This window comes from Rhopalosiphum maidis, chromosome 3 (genome assembly GCF_003676215.2).
Source record: "Rhopalosiphum maidis isolate BTI-1 chromosome 3, ASM367621v3, whole genome shotgun sequence".
NCBI lineage: Eukaryota > Metazoa > Arthropoda > Insecta > Hemiptera > Aphididae > Rhopalosiphum > Rhopalosiphum maidis.
This window is the reverse complement of record NC_040879.1, coordinates 10,995,459-11,011,466: the sequence shown is the minus strand read 5'-3', so window position 1 is coordinate 11,011,466 and position 16,008 is coordinate 10,995,459. Positions and strand designations below refer to the sequence as shown.

Sequence of the window (16,008 nt, the reverse complement as noted above, 5' to 3'; positions counted from 1 at the left end):
GGAGCACCAGTGTTCCGCGAAACACCAGTTAAGAACCACTGTTGTAATGAATATAGTAATAACTAATAAATAATAATACTACATAGAACATACTGACATTATCTAAATTATGTTTTTTTACAAATGCATCCAACGATCCTTTGGCTTTTTAAATTCAAGATTTTTTTTCCTTTTATTTTTCGTTTTTGGTGACCACTAAGCTGTTTAAGTTTGGTCGACATGCTTTTAATTTTTATAATAATAATTAATAGGAATAGTCAGACTTTAATTACTCGAAAATTGAAATTGAAAGTAGTAAACTGAAAAACAAAAACAATTCAATTTCGAGATAGACTGATAGATAATAATTCTCGGGCTATTATTACTTTATCAGTTGATCTTATAAAAAATTAAATTCTTTAACCACAGAATAGATATAACCTATTCTGAGCTTTAACTATGGTTATAATACACTACAGTAAAATCATCAATGTCATTCAGAGAAATCAAAAATTGATTATTAAACTGATAAGTGAATGAAATATCGTGATTCTATAAAATGATAGGAAATTGTTAAGAAATAGATAAATATTTTATATTTTTAATTTTAATAATTTTTATTATTCTTGAATCTAGACCAATACAGAAGATATTTACAGAAATTGTGCCTTAAAATTAACCTCATGGTGTCCTTTTAGCAGGGCGTCGCCCTGCCCGCCCCCTGGTATTTGCGGCACTGCCTCTTAGGCTGGAGCTATACACGGCTTATTCTGTCGCGTTTTTGTCGAATTCAAAGGTTAGGTTAGGTACCTAACCTAATTCATTGGTCATCACCGACCCGTGTTTTCCGCTGCGGATGAAAACATGGCGTATTACGCCCGTCGTGTATACCTACTCTGATATAAGACAATAAATTTTGAATTGAACCGAAAACGCAGCGGAATAAGCCGTGTATAGTCTGGGCCTTAGTACTATAGTCAGATCATCCTGTATAATAATTGGTTATAATCGTTTATAAACGATTTAACGATTAGGACCTTTTAGATCGTACTCTGTAGTTAGTATAGTTAGTTAAGTCCTTGTGCCATGGAAAATTATGAACTTATTATTAATTAATAAACTGATTACCTACCGTTGTATTTTAGTAGTTAGACAAATGTTAAACTAAAGCAAAAATAAATTATAAAAGTAAAAAAAAAAGATAGTCAAATGGATACCACTTTGATGTACAGACGTACAGTAGGTATCGAGTGGGTCACTATGATAAATGTGTTAAATTTGATTTCAATGATATTGATATATCATTCTTACGAAAACAATTATTGTACCTATAATATCACAAAGTATAAACCGGACATGGACCAATTGCGTCTAACACAAAATTTTCGTTCAGGGCCAGGTATACCAATTGCACTCCTTAAATTTAGAATAAGTATACCAATTGCGCTTATAAAACACATACTAAAATACTTGAAAATTAAAAATTATTTATTGATCAATTGTTTTTTGGTTAAAGTTACTGGGTCTAATATATTTTATACGTAAAAGTATGGGGCCATGCACTACGTTTTTGAACTAAAAAAAAAAATGAAAATCTTTATTCTATATATATATATATATATATATAAATCTTTATTAAATTTAAAATGTCTAGAAAAAAATGTATGTTAGATTTTTACATTTTCAAGCTAAAGGTATAAAAATTGCACATTTTATAAATTTTGAACTGTTAACATTTTGCAAATTTTCTTAACTTCGACGAATATTAACATTCGAAATTCAAATTCTTATAAAAATAAATTACCTATGTTAAATTTTTTTACAAATCTTTTAGAATAACTTATGTCGGATATATTATATTACATTTACATGCGTTTTAACCGAGTAAAATTACGAACACAAATGATTATGTAAATATATAAATATCAATGAGTTACTTGAAATCATCCACGAAATTGAAAATCAAAGCAATTTGTTCGACTACTATTGTATGTATATACAAACACAAAAGTTGTAATAGTGGTATCATACTACACTAGATATTTTGTGATATTTTTTCTCTGCAAGGAAAATTAAGGAATCATAAATATATTTTTTATGATACACTAATGTTTACACTTGATTTGTTAGTTACTCGCATTAAACAAATGTCTATTGAATTAATAAATTAACTCTGAAGTCACACTAAAAAAGGTCTTTCCTCTTTTTTGAAACAGAAATTATTTTAATTTATAAATCATATATAATATGTAATACAATGTTCCCGATCAGACCGACATTAGCCAACCCCTCCCACCAATCACCGCCCAACTGATGCTATCCACCCTCTCCCACTAAGTACCATCAGTTCGACTAGGTACCGGTTACGTGTTTTGGGCCATCCCTACCGTTTTAATTTGGGGTATAGTAAACCAAATATTACAGGTACAATATTAGTCTGCTGACAATTGCCGTATCAGTGCAAGTGTCTTCGTCTCTTCTACATTTGCCTACGAAATTAGTCACGTCAAGACGTTTGTACAAACACAAACTATAAAACGGTAAGTTATATTCTGTATTCATTCCGGTATTATTTTTTTTTTTTATTTTAACCACCTATGATTATTTTTTTTCTGATTTTTTGACAATTAAACAGTATCATTATATAAAAATATCATCAAAACTTTAAGTACTTATAACTCTTAATACTTTTTTTTCTACAATTCGATCACAATAAATATAATACAATACGCTGAGCAGGTAACACCTGGTCTTGAAAAAAAAACACTGACGATGATTCTGCTTTGAAATAAAGAATTAAAAATGTATGTTATTCATACTAAAAAGTAAAATATTTAAAAAATAATAACGATAAAAATAGTAAAAATATTTTTAAAAACGTTAAATTTTTTTTAAATAATGAGTATTTTTTGATAAAAGAATCACCTGATTTATATTTAAGAACAAACATAACAGAATGCTTAATATCACTAACTTTTATTAAATTGGATAACAAATATTTTTGAAAACTAGAGGAATAAAATAAGCTTTCTAAAATTTTAAAGTGATAATGAATTTAACAATGTGGATAAAGAAAATTAGTTATTTTAAAGAAATTTAATTTTCAAAAATCAGCTTCATAACTAGGTATTTATTATGTATCATATTTTAATTTTTTTTTTATTGTAAGTTTTTATACAATTAACACAGACTAAGCATGCTTTGAGTAGATACCATTATACTGGATTCTAAGTAGGTATCTGTATGCAAACAATCATTCCATAAAATTATTCAATTAAAATTGTATAATACATAATCGGTTGATTGATTGAAAAAATGCAACGCAGGGTGGGAATGTTATGTAAAGTTTATGTCGGAAATATTATTATCTATACGCCAAATCAAAAAATTAAAAATATGATTTATCCTCATGTTAAATGTTAGGCTAGTATTAGGTAACCAAATTTAACACGGATGCATTTTGCACGGACAACGAAAGTCACGGGGTTTAAATATTATATACATATTAAACATAATCAATCTTATTATGATGAAGGACGAAGGGGGTGTGAAATCATTAAATTGTATGTAAGGGGAGGGCATGTTCCTCAAAAGGTTTAGAACCCTTGAATTAAATAATAGTAAAAACATAGTTATGATTTTTTTATTTCTTTTTATTATAATATTTATCTATTAAATTGCGTAAGTAGGTACCAATTTATAAGTGATTAGTTTTCACATTTTATTTTTGAATCACATAGCAACAGATTTTAAAAATAAATGTATTTTGTTTGTTAAGGAATACAATAAAAAACTAATAATAGACCCAAGGTAGTTTTAATTAATAATTAAATATGTCAAACATTTTAAAACGTAATATTCCTAATAATTATAATTAATTCATGTAATTTATACTAACATAGTATAAGCGTTTACAATATGTCAAACTATATTCATCTAATTTCACACATTGCATGCTGGATTAGGTCTTAAGATAATTAAAATCTATGTATATATTTATAATAACAATTAATCCATGAATTAATTTATTTTATTTCATGTTGTAGGTTATTGTTTTGAACGAAGTTATCTATTCATAAAGAATATAAACCATGATGTAAGTAGAAACTCATTATTTATTTAATACTTATTAAATTAATTTAAATATTTATAATAGACATCACGTTAATACAATTACACACAAATACAGATCATTATAAAGTATAATTCTTATAGTATAATAATATAATATAATTAATTTAAATATTATATTTCTATTTGATTTTAATATTATGCTGTACATTTTAATACATTATTTTTCTATTTTGTATTAATACACTGTGTAATTTCATTGTACATTTTAATTACTTTTTAAGTCATGTATAGACAATAACCATTTATGTAATTTCAGTGTCAACTAAAATACATTAATCACTAGTAGTTTATGTAATTTAAAGCAAGTTAGTGGATTTAACTAATATATAAATTTGGTCTTATGTTTTACATTATTTATTTATATTTTATACTTAAAATATAGTGTTTGACTTCTTTCATCGAATTATTGTTTATCCAATTTGATGACTGCACCCGTAAACCATTAAATAGTATACATTATATTATTTTTATTACTTATTATTGTCGGTTTCATTATAGATTGTGTGTATATTTCAGGTGTTATTTGAATGTCGTCATTATCTTAATGACATGCAATATAATGGTTGACTGCGCGCCAAGGGCTCCTGAAATTATAGAATGGAACGTCCAAAATCACTTTTGTGGCTCAGCCATCCCAATTGTTATGGGGCTAATTTGCAAACTCCCAGAGTCTAATCCTGTACAGGCTGAAGTACAGGTTGAAGGTAAGTCCATAAAGCAGTATAATTAATTATTGCATTTTTGTTCGCGTTTATTATTTGTATTGGATCTATTGAACATTAATTCAGAACCGCTCTTATAGTTGATTAACTCTTATTTTGCAAGACATCGCTTAATAGTAATCTAAGGATTACGTAACACTTTGTACGAGCATACGGAGCACATATTTCTATTATTGAGCAGTAATTTAATTTATCACTTAAGATTACCCGATTTAATATAATATAATGGATTTCTCATTTATCTCGGTATACCAGCTGGTTATTCAGTTTGACTCAGTAATAGAAGCCGAGAGAAAATAATCAAGATTAGTTTTAATAATAACATAGAATCATTGTATTCATAGATGAATCTAGAAATTCATAGCAAGGTGTGCCTTTAATTCAAAAAGGCCCTCTGTAGTTAATTTTATTAGTTTAGATGCTATTTTTCATGCTGTAAAATACACATGTAATGTTTAAAAATTAATCAATTTAATAAACTACAACTATTGAAAAGTTCAATATATGTTACTCAATTATTTTTACTCGTATAACCTTTGTAACTGAAACGAGTATTATGGACCCTACACACGTTTATACGAGTCGCAGGGTGTGCACTGGCACACTATGATTGTATTGTACACTGTATCATTACATCATAATCTTATATTATGTTATCTAACTGACTAATTCCCTAAACATTTTCTTGATACTTTCGATCGAATAAAATAATAACTATAACTTTTTAAGTAAGAATTAGTAAAAATAAATATTAACATAGAATATACTGTTCTAATACATAATTGTTGATTAATATTAATAGGTGTATAACAGTTATTATATCATTTTATAACAATGAAAAAATATTAATTATTAATTACTAATTGGTAGTAGGTATGTACGTAGTGTAGTAGATATTAAATGGGTACCTAATTATCTAATTATAATGCAATAAATAATGATAATAATAATTTTGATCTATCAGGAGTGTGACTTCTTGTACCAAAGTAATTAATATCCACTATCAATTCCTTAACTTCAAGATCACTATCTAGGAGATAACTATCTGAAGAATTACCACCGATAAACGAAAGCAGCATACTATATATACATAACTAATGGAAAGGGCTCTCGTGTTGTACTATAGGTTTTAGCACTCCCATACATTTTACCATGGACATATTTATGTATAGGTACTTATTTATTTCAGAGAAAACTGACGTGGGTAAGCTACTTACTCGTAAAGTAAATAAACTTGATTTTTCATTATTTAAAATACGATTGCTATCATATTAATCAGAATAATACTTCTTCCAATATACTTTATGCATTACTTATCTCTGTTGTTAGATACTACCATTATTCAAGAGAGTCGAGTAAGGCGTGGTATCGTTGATGGACTGCTGTAGGAGTGCTTGTACTCCAATTTACATGCAATCATATTGTCACGAAGAGCTAGAAAGGTAATCCTAACCTAAATTAAATTGTATTTATTTTGTAGAGGGTGAAGGAGGTTACATGTAATTTTCTTAGACAAAAATAATTTTGAGATTTCATTATTTGATCAGTAAATTATAATATAATTCAATATCAAAATTTTTCCATTTTATAAGAGTAAAAAAATAACAGGAAATTCATTTTAGAAAAAAATGTTTACATTCATCATCATTACACGCTTGTTTTAGTTATTTAAATACAAATAATTAAAAATAATAATAATTAATTATTATATTACCATCATTTTTTTTTTTTTTAATTAGAAAACTTGTATATATATATATATAAACATTTTAATATTCATAATACTACATTTTCAACAACAACAAATTGTATTTTTAAGTAATTCTGTTTACATTTTTTTCATCATAATGTTTTTAATGGTTTTAATTTAAGAGAACATTACATCCGCGTGTGCTGTCTTTGTTTTACTTACTAAATCATAGCAAATTTTCGTTCAGTAGAATACATTTTGTGATGTTAGCTTTAAATTTAGAGTAAATTTATCTATTATCAAATTTAAAGCTAAGAATATTATATAGAAAATGTCATATGGTTTTATTGTTATTATAGTTTAAAATAAGTTATAGTTATGTAAAATATTACAACTTTAAAATGATATCAATATAAGCGTGCGACATTTCTAGATAATATTCTTAGCTTTAAATTTGATCATAGGTAAATTTACTTTAAAGTTAAAGCTAATATCCTAAAATGTGTTCTGCTGAACGCAAATTTGCTATGACGTGTGTGAATTTCTTAAGTATAATTATTTTTATGAATTATAGGATTAGCACAGATCAACCGATTATCAACTACCATAGAAATTGAAGAACACCTAAAATAACAATGCCAAAAGAAACAACTTCAACAACAGCAGAAGGTACCAATGACTATTTTAACACTAGCATCAATAACTACAACTACAAAGACTCAAGGTTTAAGATCCCCGATGGACAAAAGCAGTGTACTAAATGTCATCATCTGTTTTCTTGATTAAAACAAATTATTTTAATTAATATAAATATTTTTTTTTATAATAACCTACATTTTCTTTGTATTTAAAAAAAATGTAATAAAAAAATTACATATAGATAATTACCAAAGAAATTTCCTAAAAAAGTACTCGATACTCCATTGCTATATAGAATGGACTAATAATAGGTATGCTATCAAAAACATCGATAGTTACTAGGTACTTAGTTATTTACCGTCTACCTATACGTTTAATTAAATTATTGGATATATTAATCTAAATTATGGTGATTTTTATTTTAAATATCTGTGTAAATGAATATTCTCTATTTATCTCAATATTAAATTACTATAATAATTTAGAGAATTAAAATATTTTGGTTGAAATGACTATTATTTTTTATTTTAGTTAGTATTCAAATTTGTAAATCATAGCATATTGTAACGAAATTATTATGAAAATTCTAACTACCATATAAAAATAATATCAAAGACAGGTTCAATATTAACTTTTTACAGCCTTATGTTCAAAATAATTTAGGGAGAAATATGATATTTTGGTAGTGGAAAATACCAGTGTTGAAGTCTGTGACGAAGTACCGTCATTCATTACCGTTACCAATTATGTTTACTGTCATCGTGCCTGATGGACCATACATGTATAGGGATCCCATTCATAAAACGTTTTAACATGATTTTTACTTAAGTACATAAAATGTTGTAAGTTATAATATGTTTTATCACTTTATTTTCCATATTTGACAAAATGTTTGATTGTATCTTCTACAAGTATAAAAACATACTAAGACTTAACAGAAGATGTTTTATAAATTTAATAAATTTTAAAACCCACATCATTGTATCATATAATATTTTGTTTGTCAGTATTTTAATGTATTTTAGGTAGGTACTAAATAGATTGTTTGCGCCACAAACGCTCCTACACAAGAAGTTGGCACCTGCGAACTTGCACCCACATTAGATTGATTAGAGCTTAACTACCAGATGATAATACATAAAATTACCGACATACATGAAATATTTATTTTGCCCACTTTTAAATACCTTTATAATAATAATAATCACTCACCGGAGATGAGCCGTCTATCTGATTGAAATAAATAATAACAAATTAAATACAAAATAATGTATGCATATACAGAGACAACTGCTCATAACATTATAAAAAGGGGAATACGGGGATGATGAGCTGGTGAAGTCTTTAGCTGACAAAAAAGATCAACGATGTTTTGGAATCGAGCTGGTTTGATTGCTGGATCTGAAATTGTATCCAACAAGGTAACTGCAAACGCCTCAATCAATAGACCTGACGTAGAATAATAATGCAATCAGAGGTGAGCCTTAGGTATACGGACAGTACATAATAAATAGTAATTTAACTAAAAAATGTAAAAACCAATAAGATTCATATGAGCTACGATAAACACGAACAATTGTAATATTGTAATAAGTAATAATAGTGTACGGATGTGTTGTATTTGCAACATTTTTTTACTTTTTCGTTTTACTTTTACAACAACAACAACCATGCTCTGATAATAATATATAAAAACGTCAACACGAACTGATAACGACAAAAGACAATCAAAATGTCTGACAACGGCGACCGACACAACGCACAAAGGCACGGGGGGTAGTGGTTTAATCGGGGGCGCGAATATAGATATTTGATTCAGAATATCACATACCATTATATAAGTATATAAAATGTTTCATATGATACAATAGCAAAATTCATCAGAATCACTCTAACTAATCATCATTTTCAACTACCTAAGTGACTGCCATTTTAGTGTGGACGGTACTAAGCAGCACATGCACAGGGGTGTTAACTAGCATATATGGAACTAAGATAGTTGAGTAGACTAAAGTCATTACCAACCCACAATAATTATTGTAAAAATGATGCACGTTGCAGTACTGTAGAAAAATAGTAAACACATCTATGTGCAAAAATAAAGCAGCAATAAACCAAACTCCAATCCAAAGTCCGAATTTCCAAATGAATTATTTCTGTTTGTATGAAATTGTCTACAGTCATTACTCGTCTTTTATGTACATTTTTTAATTTCAATTTCAACGTGAACTGCGAGTATAGTGCATTTTAGTGTTTTATAAAAGTAATATAAAATGCCTTCTCCGTTATGTGTTGTGACGGTTGCAAACAAGAGGACTGGAATATCCAAATACAGGTTTCCTAAAAACGATATTCCACGTTTTCTCATTTAGATAAAACGATCGGCAATCAAAAATTATTAAATATGACTGACTCATGAAAACATTTATTCATCTTACGTAATGTGTGATGAACACTTCGAGTCATCCTGTCATAGCCCTGGTACAAAGCAATTGAATCATAATTCTATACCTACATAACTATTACCGGAATGCGATTCAATTATATAAACTTAATATTAATTAAAAGTTAGAAATTGGTTAAATAGATAATGTATTTCAATGTTTTAACCAATTGTACAAGTTGATTATGAAAACTTTGCTACAACTTATCAAACATTACCTATTTATACATTTTGAAAAAAGTAGTACGATTCCAAATTTCTATTGTTGTAAATGTATTTTATTTGTGTCGTCAGATAAAAGGTCTGGAATTTCTTACTTGAATTGTCCTTCAAGTACCTCAGCAAGTACAGAAATTAAGCAGACAAATAAAGCCATTACAGTTACATGCAAAGACAATTTAACAGGTAAATTTCAAAAATAAATTGATTAAACATAAAAATATTGGCAAAGATTGGTTATTACCTAACGGGTAAAAAGTTTAACAAAACTAATTAATTATTTTTGGTTTTTAACATAATAACTTATTAATAAAAATTATTAAGTATTTTAAATATTAAAGTGAATAATTTTTCAACAGGTAAAAAAATATATAAAGGAAGTATATAAGATCAATAAATGTAAAAAGAAGAATAGATTTAATTCCAGAAAAGGCCATTTATATGACGCTCTAAAGGAAGCCAAAAAGAATAATTCGTTGTTGTTACATAAAAATATTTCTTTTAAATCTAGAATTCAGTATGCTGAGAAATACACGGAAAATAATAAGCAGTCTTTAAAGAAGTTAAATGATATAACTTGTAATTTTATGAATCACAAATAAGAACCCAATCCAAGAAAGCACGTGGAAGACGGTTTTTATTAAATGACAAAGTATTTGTGCTATCTTTGTTCAAGGAATTGGGAAAGCCTATAGATTATTACAAAAAGTATTTACTCTACCATCAAAAGCTCTTAATGAACCTGTTAAAAAATTCCATTCCAACAGGAATAAATCAAAACATTTTCGAACACCTTAAACTTGCTGTTGAAAGAATAAAAAATCCTTTGGATAAATATTGTACAATTTTATTTGACGAAATTTCGTTATCTGCTGCTCTACAATATATTCCAACTTTAGATAAAGTTATAGGTTTTGAAGACCTTGGTGAAGGTAAAAGAAAACCAATGTTTGCCGACAAAGCCTTAACATTTATGGTAAAAGGAATTAGAAAAAAAATTTAAGCAGCCAGTAGCTTTATGTTCACAAACAGCTCTATGAAAATACACAATTTAGTAAATGCAATTAAGGAAGTTTTCGAGGCAGTTCAATTAACCGGACTACTAACGTAATTGCTCTTGTATGTGATCAAGCGAGCACTAATGTGGCAGCTATAAATATATTAAAAGCAGAAACAATGCCAATATTTAAGAGAGTTTCGTAAGGAAAAAAAAATTTTAGTTTCGAATTGGGTGGACAAGAAATTGTACCGTTCTATGATCCACCTCACCTTCTTAAATGTATGAGAAATAATCTGATTACTAAAAAATTTGAAATTTACCGACGAAGATGGTATACACAGAGTTGCTAAGTGGGATCATGTTGTTCAACTATACGAATTGGATAAATTTAAATGTGTAATTGGCGATCGTATAAACCTCAAATTGACTGATGCACATGTATATCCAGATAGAATGAAAAAAATGAAGGTTTCCTATGATGCTCAAATTTTTAGTCAACGAGTTGGCTCAATCATGAAAATGTTGGCTACTTGGTCAAGTATGTATTTGATTAGATTTAATATTTTATTTTACTATTTGTAATTTTTATTTTATTTATTTTAGGAACATTACAGAACAGTAAATTGGATCCATCTGCTGAAGATACAGGTTGCTTTGTCTTTTTATAGACCAAACTTTTCGACAGTGTGAATGGCACAGTTTCCCACCAGCTGTAAAAAATTTGAGATATGCAGTAACAAAAACATTTGCGATTGGGATTTCTGGAATGAAGCAATACAAACATTGGAATCCATGAAGTTTGATTGTAAGCATAATAAAGTTGTTTCCATAAAAAATTGGAAGGGTTCAAATATCATTCTAAGAAGTTATTAGCAAATGGATTTAGTTTTGTATTATTAAGAAATTTCAACCAAGATCCTATAGAGAATTATTATAAGAAATGTTAGTCCATCATGTTGTAGCTTTATATCTTCATTTAAATCCTTATTAATATCAAATTTAACAACTAACAATTCAGTCTGGTCAAATTGTGAGAAAGACGATTGTTATGGTGTTTTGGATAGTCTAAAAGATTTATTGGTGTTAGATGATCATGAGACAAGTGATACTAAAGAAAATGTATTACAAAAAATGCAATCTTCTAATAATTTCATAAAAACTAATGTCTGATAATAATAAGATATCAAATATTTATACTCTGAAATACAGAAAAATACTAGGTTTATACGTAACAGGGTGGATAATCAAAAAATTAAGCCACTTTATTTATATTTTATCAATATCGTCGATTTTCGGAGTATTTTAAAGACAATATTAAACAATTAAAAAGGGGGGAAAATTGCGTATAAAGATGGTCATGTTTTAAAAATTCAAGCAGTTCTTGATTTAAAAATATTGTTGGAGAAATCAAGTCTAGTATGCGGAATGATAAGTATAAAGTAAAATTAATGTTCAATGACTGTTGTATCGTTGACGCTAAGTGTACATGCCCTCGTGGAAAAATAGTTTGCCATCATACAGCTGCGTTAGCACTACATACCACACTACAATCTTAGTTCCACAAATCATAGCTTTCTTGGAATGTTAGAAAAAATATACCATGTAATGAAGTAAGAACTATTAGTGAAATGTATGATCGTTTTGAAAGTCCTGTTACTGATATCACAGATGAAGATTTTGCTAATTTAAAAAAACCGTTAGATGATTTAACTGTACCTATAGATTTTTCGTGGTTATTAAGACCTAAACCAGAAACTAGAACCAAAGAAATGTCAAACTATTAAATTAAATTCTATTAATCAGAAGATTGTCTACATTTTCTCCAAAACACTATGGGAATCGCGACGCCTCCGATTATTTGCAGGGAATTAGTAATTACTCATAATTTTAATTCCAATCTTGCTAAATAGCCAAGTTTAGGGGGCACTCGTCGTTTTTAAAAATGCCCTTTTTAGGGCAAATATTTATTATTAATAAAAACTAGGGTAACAACGAGTTAGGTATTTTATTTTTAATTATTAATAACATAATTATTTTTCCATAATTTTCAGTTTCATATTAGTTTATTTTTATTCTTATGCTAGTCCCATGGAAATACATTCCTTTTTATAAAAAACATACCATCGGCATAGATACTCGTCGGCATAGATACTAATCGGCATAAATACAGTCGGCGTAGATGTCGTCGGCGTAGATGTCGTCGGCGTAAAGACATGATACCTAAAATTTAAAATTGCAAAACATTTTATTCTTTATTTATAACTTTGGGTCCTGTACAGTCCACCACCAAACAACAATACAGATACAAACATAAGATTTTTTTATTTATTTTTCTTCAGTGGGATATCTCTACCACCTTCCTGGTTGATAAAGTTTGATATTCTTGTAATTAAGCATGATTTGTTTTCGTTCAACATTTTCTATGACTACTGTGTTGTTTCTCATGTTTGTACGATTAGGTTCGGTCCATGATATAACAGGAAGAATTTATAAATCTCTTTATCGTTAGCAGACAATGAACGATGTTCCTTCACTAGTACTAGTCTTTTTTTATATTTTTGTCTTTGGTTACGTTTTGTTGGTCGGCATATGATGATAAAGTCTTTCTTTTTCCAATTTAATGATCCATTTTAAGTCTTTTGATGCTCTTTGTCATTAGTTTCAATAAATAAATTAATTGACAGGCCGATCTCTGTGGATGATTTTGTTAAGCTTTACGTCTAACATTTGTAACTTTAATTTACCGAATTGTTGGTGTAGGTCTCTACTGTAGTCCTGCAACATGAGTTGTTGAAATGTTAATAGTATTTTTCCACTCATTGTCCTATTCACATTGTGGGTACCTGGTAAAGGTGTCTCCACAATGTTTTCCTTGCCAGAGATATGAACAATTTCTAGATTAAATTCTTGAATAATCATTGACCCCTGCCTAGTCTAGCATTGAGTAATTGACAATGCTTTAAGAATACAATACTTTATGATCTGTTATTACCTTTGTCTGACATCCTAAATGTAGTTGCGGAATTTATGGCATGCAAATACTAATGTTTGTTGCTAATAATTTCAGTTCTGTTGTATGTGATTTTTTGGGCGTCGTTTAGCGTTCTGCCGATCAAGAGTCCTATGTTTCCCCAGTGGCGCTAAGTAATACTTGAGGTGGTTCAAATGAACCACATAAATTGGGTGAGTGAGTGTTTGTTGGCACTGGGGTGTATAATAATATAATATCAAGTTATAATTTAGTAGGCATAATTGTAATTTGTGTAACTCTGTGAACATATTAGATAGGTATCTTCTGGTACAAGTTAACAACACAGTTAAAAATAAAATAGGAACATTAATTTACCGTTTGCTGTGTCTATAACTGCATAAAGATATATTTTAAACACAAAATAATAAACATGAATAATGAATGCGTGTGTCGTAGTGTGTTCTATATTTATCTTTGGGCAATAATTATTGTATAGATAATAATAACGCGGACCTGTTGGCTGTCACTAGTTATAGTATAAATATAAAATAATAATAAACATATCGATATATTTTAATTTTATAAGAAACATTTAGCTTGAACAATATTTATTTTTAGTTATTAGTTATTTTATTTTGATATGAAAAGAAGGGAGTACATTTGTACTACTCGAACTTCGAAAATAGACTCCGTCTCCATCTCTTGATTTAAAACTGTATTTTCCATTTTGTTATAATTATAAACTACCAGATATTCAGATCATTGTTGTGTCTTGTATTTTTAATAATTTAACCATTTTTTTTTTTTTTAAATGCCTGTGAATTGTGTTACGTGTAATAAAAGTAGAGGAAACCTTAATAAAACAAATTGGCAAAGACACGTCGAGTCATGTAAAAATAAAATCAAAAAAACAGAAATCAATACAACTTCATTGCCGATTGCCCGGCCGATTGTTTCTATTCAAAATTATTTTTCAAAAAAACGAAATATTGATGAAACTTATGAGTTAGGTAAGTATTGTTATTATTAATATTGTTTAATTTTGTTTGTAAATAACTATTTTTTTTTATATAGTCTTATAGTCATTAGAGAACCTAGTCTTTTACGTATGTAGGTACTTATTTTTTCTTTTTAAATACTTTTTTTTATTTATTAAAAATTTAAAATGTTTCAGCATATTGTACATGCTATTACAAGTTTGTTAACAGTTTTTAATTAATGACAAATTACGAAAAACTAATATTATATGTTAGTGTTATAGTGATATGAAGTATACATGCAAATGTTAGTTAATGTTTATTTTAATGGTAAATTAAATTAAATTTGGTCTTCGTCTTCGCTTGATTGTGATAGGAGAACATCTTGGGGTAGTCGTGGTTTTAGACGCCGATTTTTTGTTTTTGTTCCCAGGTTGTAGAAGCGCGCGCCATCGGATGTCTTGAGGTTTGCGTGAAAGTTTTTATATTGTATTTTTATCCAGTCTCGGAGAAGAGGAATTCTGTGTGTCATTATGAATTTGCTTATTTCTTATAAACCATGGGGCTTTGAGACATATTCTAAGAAATTTGTTTTGAAGAATTTGGATTTTTTTGATTTTTGTAGGGGAAGCTGCCGCCCATGTTGGGCAAGCATAAGTGACTAATGGCCGAATTATTGAGGTATATAGTAAGATGGACGATTTCATTTGGAGGGTTGATTTGAAGTTAACTAGAGGATAAAGGGTGTTCATTCTTGCATAGCCTTGGGTGAGTTTTTTGTTTATATGAATTTTCCATGTTAATTTTTCGTCTAAGAATACTCCAAGGTACTTGATGGAGTCATCTTTCTTGTTCCATTATATTGGTTGGTTGTCAATATAAATGAGTTGGGGATCTTTGTATCGTTTTAAAGAAAATATTTTTGCTGCGCTTTTGTTGGGTTGAGGGGTTTAGTTTCCATGTTTTGAACCAGGAGGTCTCTGTGTTTAAGGCTGTTTGAAGATTTTGAATTGAAGATTCTAGGGAGTTGCTTTGGGTTATAATTGTTGTATCATTCGCAAACATCGCCAGCTGTGAGTTTGGAGGAGTTGGTATGGTTGGTATGTCATGGCAGAGATGTTGAATAAGTTGGACTTAGAACTGAGCCTTGGGGGACTCCTGCTTTATTTTTTTGAGGTTGAGAGATTGTGTTCCGATTCTAACTTGGAACTTTCGATCCAATATGAAAGATATT

At 28.5% G+C, this 16,008-nt stretch overlaps 1 protein-coding gene across 1 annotated transcript; it reads left to right on the top strand.

Annotated features, from left to right (window-relative positions):
• Window positions 1-4,024: 4,024 nt before the first annotated feature.
• LOC113559969 (insulin-1-like) lies at window positions 4,025-6,281 on the top strand. Its single transcript, XM_026965764.1, is given in 4 exon segments — window positions 4,025-4,075; window positions 4,630-4,817; window positions 6,165-6,211; window positions 6,213-6,281. Coding segments are annotated over 4 exon segments (309 nt in total). The 5' UTR covers window positions 4,025-4,070.
• Window positions 6,282-16,008: the final 9,727 nt, after the last annotated feature.